Source organism: Pavona decussata, unplaced genomic scaffold (assembly GCF_977016875.1).
Source record: "Pavona decussata unplaced genomic scaffold, jaPavDecu1.1 SCAFFOLD_102, whole genome shotgun sequence".
Classification (NCBI taxonomy): domain Eukaryota; kingdom Metazoa; phylum Cnidaria; class Anthozoa; order Scleractinia; family Agariciidae; genus Pavona; species Pavona decussata.
This window is the reverse complement of record NW_028145517.1, coordinates 8,325,001-8,347,282: the sequence shown is the minus strand read 5'-3', so window position 1 is coordinate 8,347,282 and position 22,282 is coordinate 8,325,001. Positions and strand designations below refer to the sequence as shown.

At 38.2% G+C, this 22,282-nt stretch overlaps 2 protein-coding genes across 3 annotated transcripts in view; one reads left to right on the top strand and one right to left on the bottom strand.

Annotated features, from left to right (window-relative positions):
* Window positions 1–22,282, bottom strand: part of LOC146472099 (ubiquitin-fold modifier 1) — a 37,766-nt gene that overhangs the window by 588 nt on the left and 14,896 nt on the right. Inside the window, exons 1-5 of one of the 2 annotated variants that reach the window (XM_085120664.1) lie at window positions 1,173–1,270; window positions 1,021–1,077; window positions 854–911; window positions 687–726; window positions 437–469 (exon numbers count right to left, since the gene is read on the bottom strand). In XM_085120664.1, the coding sequence (XP_084976790.1) occupies window positions 437–469; window positions 687–726; window positions 854–911; window positions 1,021–1,077; window positions 1,173–1,174 (190 nt within the window). In that variant the 5' untranslated portion in view covers window positions 1,175–1,270. Of the gene's footprint in view, window positions 1–436; window positions 470–686; window positions 727–853; window positions 912–1,020; window positions 1,078–1,172; window positions 1,271–22,282 lie in introns of those variants that run through there. The other variant, XM_085120665.1, reaches the window with a different exon arrangement.
* Window positions 4,176–16,266, top strand: LOC146472100 (adenylate cyclase type 9-like). The gene is made up of 3 exons (XM_085120662.1): window positions 4,176–8,899; window positions 10,406–10,450; window positions 11,606–16,266. Exons 1-3 carry the CDS (start codon window positions 5,483–5,485, stop codon window positions 11,624–11,626), a joined length of 3,483 nt encoding a protein of 1,160 aa, XP_084976788.1. The 5' UTR covers window positions 4,176–5,482; the 3' UTR covers window positions 11,627–16,266.

Sequence of the window (22,282 nt, the reverse complement as noted above, 5' to 3'; positions counted from 1 at the left end):
CGCAACAAGGTGAAAAGGTCATGTTTGGTGCTGTGATTGGTGGATTTCGATCCACTTTGTCAGTTTCCTTATTTTTGCGGTCAGCTGGTTGTCGCTGTAATTAGGATTGACGGCAGTAAAACACACAAATCCTAAGTTTGGGTTGAAGTTCAGAGTCTGTATGTTACTGAAAGCCACAATAAGGACAAGGAATCAGATATCCAGAAAAGAAATTTACATTCTACACTAAACTTGAATTTCAGCAAACTTTGTCAGACCTTTAGTGGGACTTGAACCCATAAACTATGCATTTCTAGTGCCATGGTTAATTAACTGGGGTATGAAGCCTCATATTTCACCAGACAAATTCTGAGAGTCTTAATGTCAAACTTATAACTAGCCACAAGTGCCCTACTACTTGAGGACACTTGAATACGTTCTACATGTAAACATTTACCCGCACTTTGAGAAGGATTTATTCCAATGCCGTCTGAAACAGTAAGATCATGAAATATTTATTGATCAGAAAAAAGCTCAATGACATTAAAATCAAACAAACGTTTACATCTGTAATAATAACATTCTTATTTTATAAAAAATATGGAAAATTAAAAGATTTTTATACTACATAAACCAATAAAAGGGTACCAGTAGATCAAAATAATGAATAAAATGATTAAAAAAGAAAACTAAATTTCGGAACTCACCATTTGTGATTATCGCACTGGTAGCTGGGGGTACTTTAAACTGAGAATGATATGATAAAAAAAATAATAATATATGTCAAAATGTGTTTAGCAACACAGTGAGCAACTCAAACAATAGCTTGTTTCGACAAGAATTATTAAAAATGGTTTTTGTTTTAAATACTTACTTCTTCGGCGGCAAATTTTAATACTGCCGTAAACGGTGTTCCCTCTGGCACACTAAGACTGATAAAAAACGAGAAAGAGGGATATTAAAGACAACTTAAAGGATTTTAGTCGTGTTGAAAACGAGTAAATGATTGCCGGTATATAAAATTCATCTTGACGTACGTACACTTTGAATGGTAATTTCGGGTCCGAAGTCAGCGTAATTTTGAAGGTTACCTTTGACCTGCGACACAAATAAAACGCCATCAAAACATGAAAACACACAAGACTTAAACTACAAGGAAAGAAAGCCCGATCATGCCGAAATTTGCTACTTACATTTCGACTTGTTTTGTCGCTGTTCAATCAAAGTGGAAAAGGATCAGGCAATTTTGTCGCAGGTGTTCAAGGAGGAGGCCTCGGAACTACTCGAACCAACCTCGTACCCAGGGTCTCTCCCTTGGTGACGTCATTTCTTTCGTTGGTTAGGGTTAGGGCAAACTCTTCTAAACAGGTTCCAAACATTCACATCATCTCCAAAACACGAGAGAATAAAAAGAGGAGGACCTGAGGAGTCTGACCGGATTGATGGAGGGAAAAGTTTGAAAATCATCCCAGTAATCGGTAATCACGATTTATCACCATTTTTCAGACGTGTTTCGAGGTCCAGAAACAGGTTCTTCAGACAATAATTTAACTTAACTGAACGTATTTCTAATCACTAATAGGTCCCGGAAATCGTCTTCTTCATTGTGATTCTGGCCTGAAGAAGGGCTTGTTGTACTAGTTGAAATGTTGGGCCAAATGAAATTCCCCTTTGCCGTCGTTTACAAATTAAGGGTCACCGTGTAAAAATAGTAAGCTTATCTTTTTATTACTTCGTTCATCATCGTTTGAATGTGGAAAAAAAACGTTGTTCTTTTTTCTTAAAAGTAGCGTCAGATTAACGTCAGCTTTTTGTATTTTTCCCCTTTGACCCTTTTCGCCTAAAGAAGACGAAAGTAGCAAATGCCTACTGAGTTTTTTTCGCGCTAAGAAGCGACTATCACAAGAAGTGCAGGAAAGGTTGACAAATGTCAAACTTTTTCACTGTCACCGAGTGATGATTTGATTCGCTCTCACTGAATACACTTTTGAGCACCAAAATAGCTAAATGACGGTAAATGATCTTGAATGATCCTGAATGTCTGAGTATTGAAATATTTGGCAGCCCTTGTTACTTTCAGATATTTAGAATCATTCAGAAATTTTGGTAGTCGGGAAAACTGGCGCCGTTGGGGGCGAATCAAATTGGTACTCGGCGATGGCGCCAGCGTTTGACATCTGTTAGGAAGGCGTGTTCTATTAACGTCTGCTTTTTAATAGTGAAAATATACGAAAATAGATGGCAATTTTTAACTCGATGCCAGAGCCATGAGTTCCTTGGCGTCATTTCTAGACAAAAACACCACAATTTTTGAAAGCAAATAAGTGGGATTTGTTTCCTTATTCAAAGCATAGTAAGCGAAGTAACAAAAATTTATCATCATTGCAGTTTATTGCATGGCAAATCTGGCTTAAACCTAGCCCTGATTTTGGGTTTTTTTCTCAGTACGTTATCGACCAAAAGTACAATTGACGGAACCTCGCCTGTAAGCGGCACGTGGGTAGGGGAAGACAACTGATATTCTCTGCAAAGAGTCCAGCCCCTCCTCGATTCGCCGCTTCGCTGCGTTATCGTTGTCTCGTGCGCCTCAAAACCTTTTTTACTTTCGATCGCCCTAACATAAAGCCAGCTACGGGAGTTAATTTCGGACTTGCACTTTGGTCTTTAATTAGATTTGAAGAATGATCTATTTTGGTCTAAAGCCACGAAATGAGGTTGTTTACGTTGAAACCTCATTCCTCCGCGGCTCGCCGAGTCAAGGTGGTTAACCGCGCGAAATATCCCACAAGCTACCAGGCTATACCGAAATTATCAAATTCTATCTGCTAGGTCATGCCAGAACGAATAGAAAACGATACATGCACCTTGGCTTGCCACGTTAGGCAATCTTGGCACGTGTACTGGAGTACCTTCTACACAAGCTCGCCACACTGAAACGGCAACACATCTTTCTGGGTCCATTCGAATTATGTCACTAATGTTGATGTCGGGTGGTTTTCCAAGGAAAGTGCACGCCAAATAAGCGGCGTTCCTCATTCGTGGTTTTTTATCTGTCGTTTGAGCTTTCATCGAGGGATGTTTGGATTTTACTCCCAAAGACAAAATGGAAACTGGCGGCTTCGGAGATGGGAAACAGCACTGAGAAATTTTACTGCAATTTGAGCCTTTTGGAATCTACGGAGAGTTTCATACGTGAACTTTGAGCATTCTTTAGAAATTGTTGTGATATATAGTGGGAAAACAGTTGACCTTTAGAAGCAGTTTGGTGTATTTATTTCTGTTGCATATTGAAAAACAGCGACATCGTTCTCATGGTTTGTTTTCGTCCTTGTCCGGCTAAAAGTTAGTCGTGCGATTTTTCACGTTTACCTTAACTTGCATCAAGATTAGTCTATAAATACGTGGTGAATGTATGCGTTCGTTTTGTTTTCAGTTACTAATATCAGGGAGCCAGAATAGCTGTGAAAACACGAATAATAGAAAAATAGAACAATGCAATAAAAAGGAAAAATATCAAGGAAAAATGTTCCAGGTGTGCTTGTGTGTTCAGTTAAGCTTTAAGCTGAAAAGGAAGTCCATATCAGCTCAAACTAAACATATAGTGATATTCCCATCGCTACTATTTTTATACACAGGAAATGTTTCTATCTGGATCGCTAAAAATGAAAAATGTGCTGTTTTTACCAAGTCAAATGACCTTGGCTTTTAACCCGAGTCCAAAGGAAAACTGTAAAATAGAAACACCCTCTGAGACGTGCCGGAATTTGGTTTGAGCAAGCAAACAGCAAAGTGATCTTTTAAGGGCACAAAAAATAAAAACAAAAATCTGATTGGATAGATTTCTGTACTTTTCAGTTTTGTTTTGGCTGTAAAATTTCCTCCAACAAAAAAACTAATGCTGTGTGATTCTTGTTTTATGCTCAATAAATGTCGAAAACCGCATCTTTACAGGTTTTGCCGGGTGTGTGCTCGGAACACAAACAGGAAACTAAAGAAACTAAAAACAGTTTCGCGGCTAAAGGTGTGTTACCCCTAGCATACATAAGATACGGTATTCCCAATGGAACATTTTTCTTTCTACTTGACCTTTTGAAACCTTTAGTAGACTTCATGGGCGGGCAAGAGTATATATTTTCCAGCTACAGTACTCAATTTTTCGGCTTTTGAAGGAGCACTTCTGGTGGGCCATGCAGTATTGGTTTGTTGTATTTTGACAGTGTTTGTCTATAAATAACCCGCTGTACCTCCAATCTCTCGACCTGCACCTGTGCCTAGCCGATAATTGGTCTGGTCGTTTGATCAGTTCCGTTTTCTTTCGGTTTCCGCCTGTCGTTAGCAGCTGCAGAAAAGCCGGCCTATTTTTGTAGCTGAAATTTAACAGTTCGACTGCTGACGGCCAGTTAAGGAAACATTACTCGAACCTTTATGGACAACCGGATCCCACGTACGCTTCCTCGCGTGCGTATTTGTAAAAACCAACTTGCCTTGCTGAAATATTAGCTATTTGGCCGCCGGTTTAACACTACAGTTCCAGATATTTTATCTTTTGTAGCAATTTCCTTTTTGCTGATCGACATATAGATTTGTGTTCAAGCGGTAATTTTGTAAAGAGAGATAACATGCTAATCACTTAGTCTGGGGCTTTTAAAGAGAAGTAACGCTACATGCCATCTGATGATATACGACTCGAAGAAAGCTGTGAAAGTATGAAAAAAAAATTTCACGTGGGCGAGATCCGGCTGGCTACATACGATAACAGTAGTGCCCTCCTTCAAGTCCTTTCACGCAAAAAAGAATTCTACTTTTTTCTTTGTAAGTTTTGAAAAGAAATCCAGAATTTGAATTCTAACAAAGCTTATTTTTAGACATACACTCGTTTAAAAACAATATTTTTTAAAAACCGAAAATCGTGCAAGTTTTGACAGCTTTGTAAAAGGTGTTCGCGTCTTGTTCGCGTCCACTTCCGGCGTTTGCATCCTATCCCCACTGGGGTATCAGAGGAACATTTAGCTCTCGGAAGATCGAGAGCTATCTGTTTTCCGCGTTGAATAAAGTGGTTTAGCATGCATGATCGCAATGCCAAGAATTTCTAAAAATAGTGCGATGAAATCGCTTACTGACTGCCCTTTTATACCAACCAACCCTTCAGAAATAACTCGAAACCTCCGAACCACTTAGACGCCTCCAAAGGCTGTCACGTGTGTAGTGCAGTCACGTGATGTGCGCCACCTCGAAAAAAGGGCCTCAGTGGAGCCTGTATGCTTTCTTCAAGTGAAGTTTACAGCCGCTGAATTTGAGAGTTTTTCGCTCGGGAAATCCTTGATTTCTCTCCTGATGTCGCAGAATGAGCGTACACATATAGTGGGCTCGTAATTTGAGGTTGCGGTGGCCTGAAAGCTCAAAAAATGACTTGAAAACGTTAAAGGGAAGATTTAGATGTGAGCTTAAAAATCAACAACCCGAGGAAGCCTCGAAAAGCAAGCTGTCTTCTGTGTTATCCGAAATGGCCGGAGAGGAAAGATCTACATCATCTGGACATTCTATTAGCACAGACCCTGAATCGGGCGCCGAGTTAAAGCCCTCGTTTGCTGCGGTAAAGAAGGAGAGGTCTTTCTCGCAGGTCGACACTCGCCAGAAAAAGGGTTGTATTCCCTTGTTTTTTGAGCGTGCTTCTTCACAATGGTGGAAGCCCACTTTTGACTCGGAAATCTTGGAGGAAGAGTTCCAGCGTTTTACTGCTCACAACCAAAGGCGTCTTGTCAATGCGTTGGTTTACGTATGTCTTGTCTGTATCACTTGGGGGATATTTTTTGCGGTTTCGCGTAAAGAAGTGGGTGTAAAGTTCTTGATAGGAGACGCATGTTTTCTCGCGTTAGTCATTGGGCTAATACTGTTTACTAAATTCAGCAAAATGTTCAAGAAATGTGCATCGTTTGTTTCGTTGTTGGCATCTGTGCTGTTGATCGCCATGGAACTTTCCCTTTTCGCTTTTCCAATGGCTCTTTCGAACCCGGCTCGATTTTGCATGTGTACCTGTGTTATTATGCTCGTGTATACAATGATCCACTCGCATCATTTGTACATTTGTATTCTCATGACAGTGGCGTTTTCGGTCGCTCATGAAGTTCTCTCCGATGTGGTCCTCGAAGTAGACAACAGACCCGTGGAGATAATCAGCCGCTTGATTCTACACATGTGCATCCACCTTTTTGGAATACAGATCTTCTTCATGGCCCAGGTGCGCGAGCGTAGCACATTCTGGAAGGTCGGCCAGTGCGTGGTAGCGCGCCGAGACTTGGAGATCGAAAAGCAGGTGAAAGAGCAGATGATTCGATCCGTCATGCCGGACCTCGTCGCCAAAGATCTGCTTCGTTTGGACGACGAAGAACAAACGGAAGAAGATCCCAAAGATAGCTCGAACGGCAAAAAGAAGCGGCGAAACAAAGGCCAAATGGTCAGATTCCGGCCTTTTCGGATGCATCGTATGGAAAATGTCAGCATTCTTTTCGCCGATATCGTCGGCTTCACGAAGATGTCATCCAACAAGTCAGCTGAGCAGTTAGTCAGGCTTTTGAATGATCTTTTCGGGCGTTTTGATCGCCTTACCGAAATCAACAACTGTGAGAAAATCAGCACCTTAGGTGATTGTTATTACTGTGTGGCTGGGTGTCCTGAGGCTACAGCCCATCACGCTTTCAACTGTGTAGAAATGGGGTTGGACATGCTGGAGCAAATTAAAGAGTTTGATGAGGACACCAAGAATGAAGTGGATATGCGAGTGGGCGTCCATACAGGGACTGTCCTTTGTGGTGTAGTTGGTACATTACGTTTCAAGTTTGATGTGTGGTCCAATGATGTAAACTTGGCAAATCGCATGGAAACTGCTGGATTACCTGGTCGTGTGCACATTACTGAAACAACGCTAAAATTTCTTGCTGGCCATTATATAGTAGAGGACGGTCATGGTAGCTCACGTTATCAAGGTCTGGAAGGCATCAAGACATACTTTATTGTGGGTCGGAAGAATGGTATGAAGAAGCCAATGAATCTTCTCCATCCTAGTGGCCGCGGAAAGAAGTCAACAGACCTAAACTCTATCAACATCAAGATGAATGCAACTCATCATAATAGCAGTCCTCAAGAAAGGAAGAAACATGTTAAGATCTCTGAGCAAGTGACATCATCAGATGTGATGTTCAACTCAGACTCTAACATTTCTTTTCAAGGTGACTCAAGTTCAGACAATGGTCCCAAGGTACTCAAAGGCAACCTTAAAAACAAGCATGAAATCATTGAAATGGAGTATTATAGTTGTTCAGGAGCTTCTGTTAGATCAGATGACGATGAGGAAGATTCAAATGGAATGGTGCCAGTGGACAGACGCTCTTCGCAAGTTTTGGGCTTGTCGCTGAATGAAGCATTAATGAGAGATACACTGCGTACTCATAATGATCAGCAACTTGTTAGCTTGATGAGTCAAGAACGACCAGGTGATGAGTACTTTCACAGATCAATGAACTTATGTACATTTCAATTTCACAACCCTGAACTTGAGAAGAGATATCAGAACGAAGGACAGGATTGTACATTGCTCAATCCATCAGTTACAACGTTTGCATCTCCAAGAGTGAACTTCTTTATTGATGTGTTACTTTCGAACATCTTCTACCTCGTCATTATGATATTGGGTTTCTTTCTCTACAGGCCTGTGCCACTAGCAGCAAGGATTTTGTCGCCAATCTCACTACTTATAGAAATAACACTGTGTTTCTTGACAGTCGCTCGTGCATTTCCCCATTTGTATTCCATGTGTGTTAACAATGTCGTCAGCTACATCAGTGGCTGGTTCATAAGCCACCTCATCGGCGCCCTGCTTATGTGTCTTCCCATGGGAACGCTTTTCGCCAACTTCATGAACTGCAGAGATGTTTCTTATAACCAGGTTAGAGACTTCTACTCATTAATCTTTGCTGTAGCTTTGCTACATTTCTGTAACTTCACACAGCTCACTTCTTGGATGAAGACAGGGTTGGCAGCCGTGTTTTCCATTGTATATATTGTTTTGCTAAATTTTGATGACTTCTGTGCAAACCATGAAACCATCGACAGTGTAGCAATCATGGTCTGCATTGTACTGTTACTTGTGTTTGTGTTTATTCTAAATCGTCAGTTAGAGATGAGTGTACGTCGGAACTTCAGTGGAGACGAGGAAGCCGCAAAAGACAAACGAAAGTCACAAACTCACAAAGAGCAAGCTGCCTGGCTGCTAGAAAGTATTTTTCCAAAACACGTCGCTGACGCATTGAAGCTGTCAAGCCACTACTCTCGGAACTATGAGAATGTTGGAGTTATCTTTGCCTCCATTGTGAACTTCTCAGACTTTTATGAGGAGAACTTTGAAGGTGGCAAAGAGTGCATCAGGGTGCTGAATGAACTTGTTGGAGACTATGATGACCTTCTGTCAGACAAGACGCAGTTTAGTCAAGTTGAGAAAATTAAGACAGTGAATGGATCGACTTTCATGGCCGGATCAGGACTGTACCCAGAAGGATGCAGCAAGAAAGATGCACATCCATATGATCACCTGAAACAGCTTGTGGAATTTGCACTTGGGATGATGAAAGTTGTGGATAAGTTCAATGAGCACATGCTTGGATTTAAATTTATCCTTCGCATCGGTTTCAATGCTGGACCTGTAACTGCTGGAGTGATCGGTTCAACAAAGCTTCTTTATGATATATGGGGGGACACCGTGAATATCGCAAGCAGAATGGACTCTACAGGAGTGAAAGGTAGAATACAGGTCAGTGAAGCATCTAAGGAACTACTGGATGAATTCTTCACATTTGAACGAAGAGGAACAATCCCAATAAAAGGCAAGGATGACATGACCACGTACCTCCTAACTGGACGAAGAACGGTATGCTTTTTTCACCGTTGAATCCTTTATGTATACAGGACCAAAGTATTGAATTATTGACTCATGGTGAACTCAGCAGACAGGGCAACAACAACAATAGCAATAAAGCCCACCAGGATTCATATCAGATGAAACACCCCTTGAATCCTTAATTTCCCGAATTGTAATGAAAAAGATATGCTACTACATAACATAACATAACATAACATAACATTTTATTCAGGAGGCCTTAACACAAATACAAAAACATCCTGAATAGGGAAATCGTGAGGTTAACCCTATACAAAAACAATTTCCCTACTTTACTTCTTTGTTCCATTTGTCATTTTACTTACAATATATCAACTGTATTCAAATTGATAACAGTCAAATTCAAGGCTACATAAATTTTTGTGTCATACAATTTTGAGGATTGTCAATCAAAGGGCTGAAAGCATTACCATCTTATGTCCAATTTTAGGCCGATTTTTTTTCTCAAGAGTGGCTGGGGTTTTTTTTTTTGTGTGTGTGTTTGTTTGTTTTTTGGTTTTGTTTTGTTTTGTTTTGTGTTTTTTTTTTTTTTTTCTTTTTGGTTTTTTGTCTGTGGCTGTCAATTTAATCAAAGAACATACCGCTCTGTTTTTTTTTTTTTTTGCTCCAAATCATCTGCTGTTTTGTATTTTGCTTTCTTTCACTGGAAAAACTGAAACAACACCAACTCTACATATTTTGGTATAAACGCCTAGACCAGGAATGTTCTCTGACTAAATTAATGGGCCGTAGTCAGCCACACCTTTGTTTTTGTTTATATGCGAGAGTTTGACCACTATATTTTATTTCAGAACATGTCGAAATGAATGAAATCACTGTGAAACTACTAAAGATAATGAAACATACTTTCAGGAACACTACTTACAGTTAAGCAATAAGATTTTGCTTCACCATGCAATATCAATAATTTCGATGGCATCGAAAATGGCGGAGGTTGACTAGGGTCCTTTAATGGAGGTCACATGCTCAAATTCAGGCACTTTTAAGCAAAACAAAAACATCAGCCTAAGGTTCAACATAATACAGTTTTGTTTTCAGTCCTTCAAGTATTAGGGCCATCAATTCACCTAAGTAATAGTTTTATTATATCCCTCTGGTACCTTAGATTGAGTTGCAGAACTGCGTTAAGAGTTACTAAGCTCCTCCCACTTTCAACACCACCCAATTTCTATTTCAACATATATCAAGGAAGTTGTTTGGTTTTTTGCCAGTTTGCCGGCACTTATGAGTCTGAACATGCACTGTTAAAATGGAATAGTGTGTTCAAATTATCACTTCCTTTACTTGTTACAAACCAAACTATTTGGATAAAATGTTCTATTCTTAAACCTTCCTCAGTTTGATTAAAAACAAAGGAAAACTTTATTCTCTGCAAAATTCAAGCTATTGTCTTGTTCACTAAACCCTGGTCTTTCCTAGAAAGCACCCCTTTCATAGCATGTCTTTGTGTTTAATCAGGAAATTTTCTTTCTGTAGGATGCAACCTCTGAAAATGAATTGTGCAACAGTGATGGAATCAGGGTTTGTTTTCTTTCCTGTTCTGTTTTAAAAATTAATCGATCTATTGACCTGTTTTTCTTGCATATTGTAATAAATAACTTTATAATAAATGTTCATGTCACCTAATTTGTGGGTTGGGGTCAGGGTGGGTGGGTGAGTGTGAGGACCTTTTTGGATTTGAGATTAGAGATTTGGGAATTTTTGGGGTTAAAATTTCCTGGGAAGATGTTTTTAAGAATAAAATTGTGGCAGGAACTTTTAAGGGGGTTGACAAAAACTATATCCCAGCTTTCAGTGAATAATTAGATTTGCGATATTTCTTTTTTGTAACAACAATGCCCCTTTAAAGTCAAAATGGAGATACACAGCAACCTTGACTGCTTTATGGGCTCAGATTTTTCCCTGAGAGAAACCCAATCACCTCATAACATTTAAGGGGCTTTGTGCAAGACTAGCATATTAAATGACTGTTGCCTTAAAATCAAAATTGCTCTAGTCAATCCCTAGTTTGGCACAGAGACCAGTTATTATGTAATAAACTTTGTTGCTGTTAAATTTTTGAGTAAACAGGTTAATAGATAAAGAAGAAATAGCTTACAACTTTTCCTGAGAATGCAAGCGACCTACACAAATAAAATACCAACCCTTGACTTGTTTCTTTTGTTCACAACCACCAATGCTTTGCATGACTTTGTTCAGTCTCGTATACAAAAGACATCAGTCAAGCGGTGGTATTTCTTTTGTGTAAGTTGCTTGCGTTTTCAACAAAAGTTATTAGCTTTTCTTGTTTGTCTAGCATTTTGCTCAAGAATTACCCTTTAACCCCTAATATCAAAGAACAAATTCTCCTATCTTGTGTCCTTACTCTTATGATCATAGTGTGGAGAAGATTATTAAAATATCAAGAAAATTAACCTTGGGTGATCATATCCTTAATTCTCATGACCTCAGGGGTTGGATAAGCATTGATATTACGAGGAGAAAGTTGATGCTTATCACTGTTAGGGGTTAAAGGGTTAAATACACATAAGCAACAAAGTTTCTTTTCATGATAACCAACCTCTGTGCCAAAATAGGGTTTATCTGGAGCAATATCAAATTTATGGCAAAAAAAAGTCATTTACGTTAGTCTTGCCCAAAACCCTACATTTGTACTTTTTGTTTTTCATTCTACAGGAAACCATTATCAACACATGAGACAACGTGGACAAGAAAATTACAGTAATGTACATTAATTATACACATATACATGTATATTGTATTTGGTAAAGACATGAGCTCTATTAAGATTCTTTAGTTAAGAGAATTAATTAAAAAAAGAAGTGCTTGTCATATTATTCAAGCTTTTCTACACTATATATTTAAAATCTAAGGAACAGAAAGTGGTAGAATTTTATTAGAAATAGTAGAAAAATATAGTGTAATAAGAGCTAGGTATAGGTGCTGGTAGTTTTGCCACATTTGTATTAGATAGTTAAGAATAATAAAATGTGATAGTAGAATACCATTTAAAATTTAAGTTTGCAAAATTAAGCAAATTATTGTTCTGTTTTCAGTCTTGCATCATTGAAGTTTGCAAGGTTTGAAAATATGCCATATAATGAAGATATACCAAAATGAAATTTTCTGTCAATGCAATATTGAAGAACCTCTCTGTATACGAGAACTTCAAGAAATTAATTCAGGACTCAAAGGACCAAGGATGTTTGTTTCTATTAGTTTTTTGAGCAAATTTTAAAAGCAACTGGAGAATGTTCAATTCCACAATATTATTTCCAGACTACAAGGTTTAGTTTATTGAAGGTTAATTTGGGAATATTTAATTTTAACTTCTATGGAGTGCTAAACTACAAACTCAATATGATTTGGTAAATTCTCCACTCAAGAGGAAATCAGCAGCACTGGAAAATGCCGCTGATTGCTTTCAATTGAATAGTTATGGCTAGGAATTTCATTCGCAGACTAAAGTGAAATAAGAATGATTTTGTACACCATGAGAACTGTAACTCAGTGGAGTTGCCAACAGATTTTTTTCAAGATCTGGGAAAAGTCAGGAGCTTTGTATCAAGTTGGGGAAGTTCTGACTTCTAAGTCAAAGTCAGTGAAAAGTCGGAAAATTTTGTTTTTGGCTTTCCACTAGGTTTGCAAAAGAGTTTCGTCATTGATTGGCAAGATCATGGTAATGACATTCAAAAAAATTTGTACAAAAGGTTGGATATCTGTGGCTTCATTACTAGCATTGTTGCCAAAGGATTTGTCTTGGATGGTCAGTGAAAAGGCAGAACTTTATTTGTTAATGCAGATTAGTGGCAGCCCTACTTAGAAAACATTGCTCAACGACTTTGATTTGATTTGTTCAACTGTAGGAGTTCATCTGTAGACTCAAAGGGTATTACCTCATTGTACATGCTGACTTGACCAAAGAAGGATGCTGTTTACAGTTACAGGTTTTGTTTCAATGGTCAAACTAGTGATTAAATCCATGAACTGTCAAGTCAGAACCATATTTACTCTCATACAGTCTAATAAACAGCAGCACAGAAAAGAGTGGCTCTATAGCTTTCATTTATCAATCACACACATAACCACAATACAAAAAAAAAAAAACATTTCCAACCAACTACTCTGGGCTGTAAGGCTTAATGACCAAAGACAGTAGACATGCTATAACTCAAGGAGCTTACTATGTTGTAATATGATATTGAGAGGATATCTTTAGCGATTTGCAGCGTAGTCAGCTTCTGTTGTTTGGATACTTGCCATTTCAGACACACCATTGTTATGTAAAGTACAGTAGAACCCTGCTAACTCAAACTCCCTGTGAACTCAAACAGCATCCGTTTTCTCCTTGATTTGACCCCATATTTTAGTCATTTTGAAGTCAGTTAACTTAACTCCCCGCTAACTAAAACTGATTTTTCTTTCCCTTGTCTCAAATTTACCCTGATAACTTGAACATTATTTTAAAAACGTTTGTCAGTAAACCTCAAAATGTCGGGACAAAGCTGATAGACATGTCAAAATCTTTAATCTTCATTGATAACAAGATTGTAACGGATGGAAACATCAGCCTTTGGTTTGCCCTTAATGTTCTTAAAATTGGTTATAATTCTCAAACTTAACTTTCTTATCAAACAAAGTTGTTGCACCAAAACAGCTTGTGATTATGGAAAGATAAATAAAAACACAATATTTTATTAATTAGCAACTGGACACTTGAAATTCAACACTTGAATTCCTTTGGGAATTTGAATTGGTGGGGTTCTACTTGAAGTTTAAAAAAAATATATTGAAAAGAGCTTGCACTGATCTTTTAGGTAATAGCTGTTGTGGGGTCCATTTTGCTGGTCATCATCTGGCTATTTTTTTGCCAAAACCTGTAAATTTCTAACAGTGGTCATTGATAATGCAGCAAAGTTTATTGAATATATTTTAGACAAATACAACCAATGATGGCTACAGTGATGTGGTCAAGATGCAGTATTTAAGCACCCATTCCAAAACAAATTAATGGGGAGCATGCCCTAGATAGCCTTAGTTTCTCATACTTGGTCTGTCAAACCATGGATGGTAACATTGCAGTTGCTGTCACAAATGCAAGTTACATCCATGACCAAACTATAGGCCTCAGGTTGTTCTTCACAACAAAAGTTAACCAGATTAAAACAGAAACAATTTAAAGGTTTTGTGCAAAAGGAATGTATATCACTTTTTTGGTCAAAAAGTTAAACACTCCAAACTTGCCCAGTTTTAGTATGTGCTGTGGATTTTGTGTGTTTATGTGCACCCATATTTGCTTTTTGCTTAAAGGCTGAAATTTAAAGGATTTGATCCCATGACACAGCCACTACATTAAAGCAGAGGCAAAATTCCTAGCAAATTAGCCTTGGCAGCAAAAATTAAATACCTTCTATGGTTTGCCTCAAAATATCAGCAGTGCAGGCTATAACACTGGGCAAGCTTGTAGCATTTTTCTGACTTTTTGGCCAATAGAACAATATGTGCTCCTTTTGCACAAAACCATTTAATTGGAAGAAATTTTGAAGGACAATTTTCCCATTTTGTTATTCACCACTTACACGTACTGTGCTCTTCAATAACAGACAAACTCTGAAGTTTAAAGTAGTGAAGTTTTGGCTGCTATTAGGTAGTTTTGTTATCTAGTAAACATGCTAAAATAATTCTCAAATTTTGCACTTGCTTTAATTCTGGCCCATTTTGTTTAGTCTAAAGGTGCATACTTTTAAGGCCTCAGTCGTTTTCAATGTTTGTTGCCTTCTAAGGCCTGAGGGCCTATTTTCTCTTCCTAACCCCTTTATGCTGCTCACCCTTTAGGTTTTAAGTTGGCAGTTGTCGCAGCCCACTACCAATTTTGGCTAACTCAGACCTTTTTTTCAGAAGTTAATGAAACTCTGTGAATAGTCGAGTGTGATAGATTTCTGTTATTCGAAGGGTTTGTTGTCTTCATAATATGATTGGGGGCTGTTAAAAATACAATCATAAGTTGGCCTTGGAATGTCAGAGTTTGTATGTTACTGAAAAGCTCAAAAACTTTTCTTATAAAAGTTATTTCAAAACCTGCAAATCAGGACTCAAACGTCTCCTTCCATTCTCTTTTCTTTTTGATGTAAAATGTTACATACTATCAAATAAAACTGTCTCAATAGCAACAAAATCATTGCAGTCTTTTGAAGCAGATAAATTTGGGTTGTAACTTGACGAGTCTTGTCACTGCAGTCATGGACTTTTTGATCGTAAAATATTGTTTAATTATGTTACGATAAAAAAGTTGATGGAGTGTTTTGACCATTTGCCCCTGGAGGGTTTCCTCTGTCTTCATGCATTTAAACTTTTATGACAAGATTTTAATTAAACTTTGTTAAAATAAAGTCATGTTGAAATATCTTACAGAACTAACAGAACAATAATCAACTATGTATGAAGTAAACTGAACCCAAAGTTGCCAGTGAAGTTTATTAAACTTGGTAGTAAATTATTTCATTGTATAGTTTGATTTTCAGTAAATTGCTGTAAATACTTAATTTTAACTGAAAAGAAGGACAATTTTTGTTGTAAAGGTTTATCTACTGTTTTATCTGTGTTACTGGTAAATTTTCTCATTCAGTGATTTATGACACAAGATCTCTCTTTAGTAACAGTGAAATACACTTGAATTGCTAGAACGTTTAAACCATTCATTTAACATTCACCTTGTTGTGACTAACCATAGGACGTTTGAAATTTTCCTTTCTACCATGTGGCAGAAAAAGATCGTGCTATAAAGCATGCGACGACTGTTTGGAAAATAATGACGGATAAACTAAGAAAGTAACAATGACTGTACAAATAGTACTTAAATAAATTAAGTTATTCCTTTTTGAGTAACTCAAAATGGAATCCTTTTTACTGTTTACACATCAACTTCTAGAATTCAGTAAATTTTAGTTAAAAGTACTGACCAAGCTTAATCGCAAAGCCAAAAATATGTCTTGCTGTGCATTAGTTCATAAAACAATGATACCCTTTCAAGCAGGAAAACGTTTGATAAAATGTTGCTTTTCATAGTAGGCTATTTTATCAAAAACGAATATGTTTTGCTGAGATCCATTTCTGTTTCATCAGATTAATGACTAATAACTTGTCTACCTAATAAACAGCTTCGCGTTAGTGTAAAAATTAATAGTCAAATAATTTGTAAATGAATGTAATTAAGATGTTGAATACATGATTGATGGCATGATCATTATTAACGGTAGGTTACAGAGTATGTTGAATTATTTAGCAAGATTTTTGTAAATATGAGCAACTGTGTCAAAATAAAAATGTATTAATTGTAATCTGGTTTACTGTCAGCAAAAAAATAAATATTATGGATAAAAAAATGTTAATGTAAAATGGAAGTATGAAAGAGTCATTACATAAAATAAATTTTAAACACATCAACAACAAGCTTCTTGAAGTTGCACCCATTTTACTTGGGTTCCTGTCCCACCACCCAGCCTAGCTAGCCCCACTACTCACCCAGCCACCCCCACCACCCAGCCTAGCTAACCCCACCACTCATTTTAAATGAATGTAATATCTGGAAAACAACTGCAGTTAAGGATTTGTCTTGATTTTGTATGAGACAACTCAGTACACTGAATTTCTCTGCAGAAATGCCTTCTTACCAAACGTGTGGGATAGCAATAACAGCAATTTCTCCATAAAAATATATATACGTATTTTTTATTTTGTGTTTGCCCCATGAGTTTACAACCAGTCCAAAATAAGAAGGATTTATTTGTAGAGAATATGCCCATATGTCAGCAGCGGATTGTGATAATCAAGGAGCTTTTTTGGGGGGGGAGGGGGGTGGGGGGAGAAGGGGGGTAGAGTGGGGCATTGAAATTTTCCATGATGTTCTTCCCAAATACCTCCTAATAATTTCACGAATTAGACTTTTGATTGATTGATTGATTGATTGATTGATCGATCGATCGATCGATCGATCGATCGATCGATCGATCGATTGATTGATTGATTGATTGATTGATTGATTGATTGATTTTGCTATATCAGGCATGAGTGCTTTACTTCATAAGCCCAGTTGTTGCTAGAGAGGCTCAGTAATTTAATAAGAGACAAAATGGCCAGCTCTTGCCTGTTTACCCACTATTGGTGAATTTGAAAAAAAAATGTTTTACTGGTTGTAAAGTGACCATTTTTTTATACCTGTCCAAGGTTGCAATCTTGGACAATTCAAATGAAAACTTAAGACCCCCCTCCCCCCCCCGTCCACTCCACCAATTCTAATGATGAAATAGTAGTGTGTATTTGCTTTGAACGTTTATTCATCATTGCTTTTGGGGGGGAGGGGGGGAGAGATTTAATTTCTCTTTTTGTTCTGTCCAAGATTGAAGGTCTCGCGCAAGATTTCTTTGGAGCGAGGCAAAAGCCGCGATAGGATTGGGGCTTGTGCCTAAATAAGTACAGTCTTGCGTGTCAAATAGAGGGCTTTTGTGCAAGATTTAAATTACTATGAAAAAATTGGGGCACATTTTAGGTCTACAGTTTGTCTTAAAGTGTATAAAATAATTTCTGTAAAAAGTATAATTAAATGTTTAAAAAGTTTTGTGGTGGTTGGTTGATACTGTTCAAAAAGGCATTGCTGCAATTTTTGCTTCCATCCCATGCTTGACTGGAAATGTTGTGAAACCCATACTCAGTTGCTTTTGCTGGCCAGTTATGGCTGCACAATTTAACTGTTAATTATTTCACCTATCATCAGCCATCCCCCATCGGGGGAGGTGGGCGGGAAAGGGAGGGGATTTTGTACAGTTCCCTCTCGAAAGTGTTTATTTTCCCCTCTTCGAAGGGGACACAGAACGATTAAAGTTAAGAATTAAATAAACTTAATAGCCAGGACCTCTGTTGGTAGCATCATCTTCGTTTAACACATCGCAAGAACTGTGGTACTAATATACCAGGTCTCAGATATATCACATTGGAACATTGGATGGATTTGCATGCCCAACACCTGAGCTAACAGAATTCGCCTTTATCGAACTCTTCAGGGCACGCGGCACCAAATGAACCCAGGAAACTTTTATGTACAGTGCTCAGTTTGCCCTTAATTTACGACTGCAACATGGCTTCTTGTTTTACAAAGACCCCTACTTTCCAAGCAGGGTAAGGCACGAGAAAACAAACCTCCCTCATCCCCCCCCCTCCCCACCCCTTGCTAGGTAAATTATCAATAAAGTCTCCTTGTAAGCCCCCATAAAAAGGCTTACATGCCCGGGGTCCCCCATCCCCCCATTAGGGGACAGGAGATGATAGGTGCATTACAAAACCTGCGGATTCACGAGCGAATGGTTTCATAGACACCATACCGTTGTTCACTTCATCTTTTTGAAGAGGATTTCCTTGCACGCGCTCACAACTCGACCGACATAGTCAAAAGGTTGTATAAAAAAAACAACAAAACAAATAAAACGAAGCTGTCACGTGCTAATGGTAAGATACCCACATTGCATGTTTTCCAAAACTAAGAGAGACAGACACCTTAACACCTTAACACGTTGTGTAAAAACACGCGGCGAGTAAATTAAAGCTTGTGTTGTCCAGAAGGATCGTGTACCGTCATGACTTGTAATAATGTCTTTCAGGTAAATAGCAAGAATATTTGTCGTGAATTATAACAACCCTTGTTGCATTTTGTGATAACCTACCTGTCGCAAACTAACGTGTTGCATCGTCGTAACGGCCGTATCGTTATCGATCAACTCTTAACATTGCACGAAAAATTGGATTTGCTCTTTTTTTGATTCGTATCAAAGATGAGGTCAAATATAATAACATTTTTTACAACACATTTGATGCACATCAAAAATACGTCAAATATGTGACGCTTTTGCATATACCTTTGACTCGAATCAAAAGTGAGTTCAAATGTATTAACAACTTTGACCCTACCTTTGACGCGCGTCAAATTGAAATAAAATAGGTGACGTCAAATGTAGTACTTTGACAACTTTGACTCCGCCTATGACGCGCATCAAAGGTGGATCAAATATGTGATATCTTTCCAAATATCTTTGATTCGAATCAAATATGACTCCACCTTTGACGCGCGTGAATCAAATGCGGCCTTTGTCACCTGTGGTTGGAATCAAAGATGGCCTTTGACATTCTTTGACCACACATTTGATGTTGCGCAAAGGCGTTTTTTCGTGCAGTGTAGAAACCATCAGTTGAAAATTATCTTCTATCCTTACTGAAGGGGAATTGAATATCAAGGATGACAACAAACCAACCAACCAACAATCGATCAACTAACGAAACAACCCCCTCCCCCCCCCCCCCCTTCCACCACCACCAACTTCCTGCCGGGATGTTCAACTCCCAGTTACCCTTTTACATACACAGAAAGAGAAAAAGAGAGAAAACGTTTGGACGACAGACACCAGTGTACCGGTGATATACAGTTATAGGTCTTGTTTACATCTGTGTTTACATGAAGGGCGGGCCATCCAAGGAGTTCATTTCTGTTCCGATGTCGTTCATTGCTTCAGAAATTCGGTTTTAGTTATAAAGAAAATGCACAGTTCTCGTTGGCAAAATACAAGCTCAAAATGGGGCAAAAATCTCGTTACCAATACGAAATAAGGTCAGCTAGCATTTTCGTAAACCACGTAACAGCTTGTAAATTCGGGAAATAAGATTCTGTTTCCTACAACTTTCTGAGACTTGAATTTTCAGCTAATATGCCTAAACGATATAATCGATCTGGAAACACGGAAATGCAACACGTTTGGTCCTTTGGCCCCCGAACATTCGAACCCTTTTTCCTTATCGATTATTACAGTCCTTGTCTTCATCAACGTCAGGTGAAATAAAAATTTCAACGGCCTTTTGTTGAACCGCAGTTCATGTACAGAGTCTAGGTATTTACATCATGTTTGTAATATATTGCTGATCCAACTGAACTCGGCGCCTTCTATCATGAACATGTATTAATCACTACGAAAATCATATAAAGTCTGCGAAAAAAGCTTCTGTAAAAATGCTACGGTACGTCTGTTCCAATGAAGATGGAAATGACACTCGTTTTACACTTATCTGAATAATATAAATGAAATTAGAATAGAATAATCGATTTCCTCCTGTAACATCACCTCGTGTTTTCATGTTTCTGGTGGAGTAATATAAAACTTATACTGAGTTGAACAGCTCTCGTGATCAGTGTTAGCAAGCCCTGAAATAATTTGTATTATACTGATTATAACTCGAAATGGTTACCTGTTATTAGTTGGAAAAAAACATACAATTGCTCCATTTTTAGGACAGCTTATTGAAAAACAAGAGAGCGTGTTTACGAGAGCACAAGTTACAACAAATGCGTTGTTACAAAAGCGACAGACAAAGCGTCATGACAATTCAGTTACGACAGGTATTAAAACTCACGACAATTGTCATTACAATTCATGACAGTTATTGCAATTTAGGACATTGTTACTATTCACGACTGTGGACTTTGTGGGCAACTCTTATAAGCGCGCCCTTTTGCATGTATCTCTTCTACTTCTCTAGCTTCTTCAGTAGAATAGAAAAGGTTATCACAGTTTTGTTCTTTAGCCGCTACTCTATCACTCAAAGATCTTCCATTCTACAGTAGTCCGGCATGATTCTTTCTTATTTGAAAAACTGATGACAGCTTATCAGAGTTGCTAAAGGAACTGTGAAGTTCGTTGCTGAACCGTAAAATACATGACGAAAATTTGGTGTGTAAACAGTGTGGATAAGGCAACTGGGTAAAGAGATTCAAAAGCTGACGTTTCGTGTCATATTTTTCTTCTTGGATGGCAGTTCAATTGCTACGGTTGTTTTTCACAACATGACTCCTCTGGCGTCCCCTCCGTGACATCGGTAAATCAAACGTCCTTTGGTTTACTAAATCAAAATGATAGTTAAAAGGCGTGGAAGACCATGTATGGCAATGGCAGTTGTTGTTAATTAATGCTCAGTGTACTTGAATGAAATTAATCCAATTGAAGCTGTCTCGAACTTTATAAATCATCTTACTAACTGTAGCTTGTATACCAAACCGATGAATAGTATTTTTTGCATGCTCTGATTGGTTCCTCAAACTCCAGAAGTCATTTACTAGACTGATTATCGATCAATGATGTAATCGGTTCTGAATACATATAAAAAATATAAATCAAAATATGCCAAATCAGGAGCACGGGTCCTGGGCCATACTTTAACGTGAAATAAGAAGCTCGACGATTCTATTCAGCTGAAAGTTGGAATAGAAAATCTAATCACATTTGTTAAGTGATTTGGGAAATTATATTAGAAAGTAACGTGATTTGGGAACTGTAACAGACTTTACTGGTGATTCGGGATGAAGAGCTCCCCGGCCTTCAAGACCATGCATTAGTGAATTAGTCTTGCGACGTTTTTTCTCATATAAACGAGCTCAGCCGACCCTACCCAAGCTTGGGTTGAGTTAGTACCCGATCAACCTGACGTCGTTTTCCATCGGTGATGCGTTGCTCCTCCTGGGGTACACCTCTTATGGGGGTTCCAAACCACTATTTCAAACCAAAATATGTTATTTTCCGGCGCCCCCTTTCAGGCTGGCCACAGTTGTTCAAACAGCGGATAACTTTATCAAGCGGTTTAGTCGCTATCCAGTTGATAAAATGTACTCCAATTAACATATGCATTTTATCCACTGGATAGCGATTTATCCACTGGAAAAAGTTGTCCGCTCTTTGAACAAATCTGGCCCTGGCCTGTAACTTTCATACCCGTTTTCAGACTATGTTTATCTTGTGTACACTGAAGGGAAAGAATCTCTGAGAAAATTCGTACTAGCTTTCTTCATCTCCTAACAATCATTGGCAAAAGTTGATTTGACAGTTACATGTAATGAACTAACAGTTAAACTCATGAAAGACTAAAAATTATTTTTCCCCCTGGGAATCATCGCGCCTCCGTCGGCCTCCAGGACAACTGAGTACGGTTCCTGGTATTTGGAAGTATTCAGTTTTTGCTTGAGACGCTATTGAGGATTTGATACTGACAATTTTCGACTACAACCGTTTGGCGGCTGTTTTTCTCTCTTTCTCCCTTTTTTTTTAAGAGTAGCCATGGAACATTTCACTTATCACATCCATTCATCGGTCACCCTGGCAACAAGCGCGATCTCTAATTTTGCGAACCAAGAGAGTGACGATGAAAAACTTCAAAAGATTTTCCGATTATTATTAAATAGTGAAGAGAGAGAAAATACTGTGAAGCAAATTTCCATTAAGTTACAATTCTGTTGTTAATTTATTTCCGCCATAAAAATCGTAATTC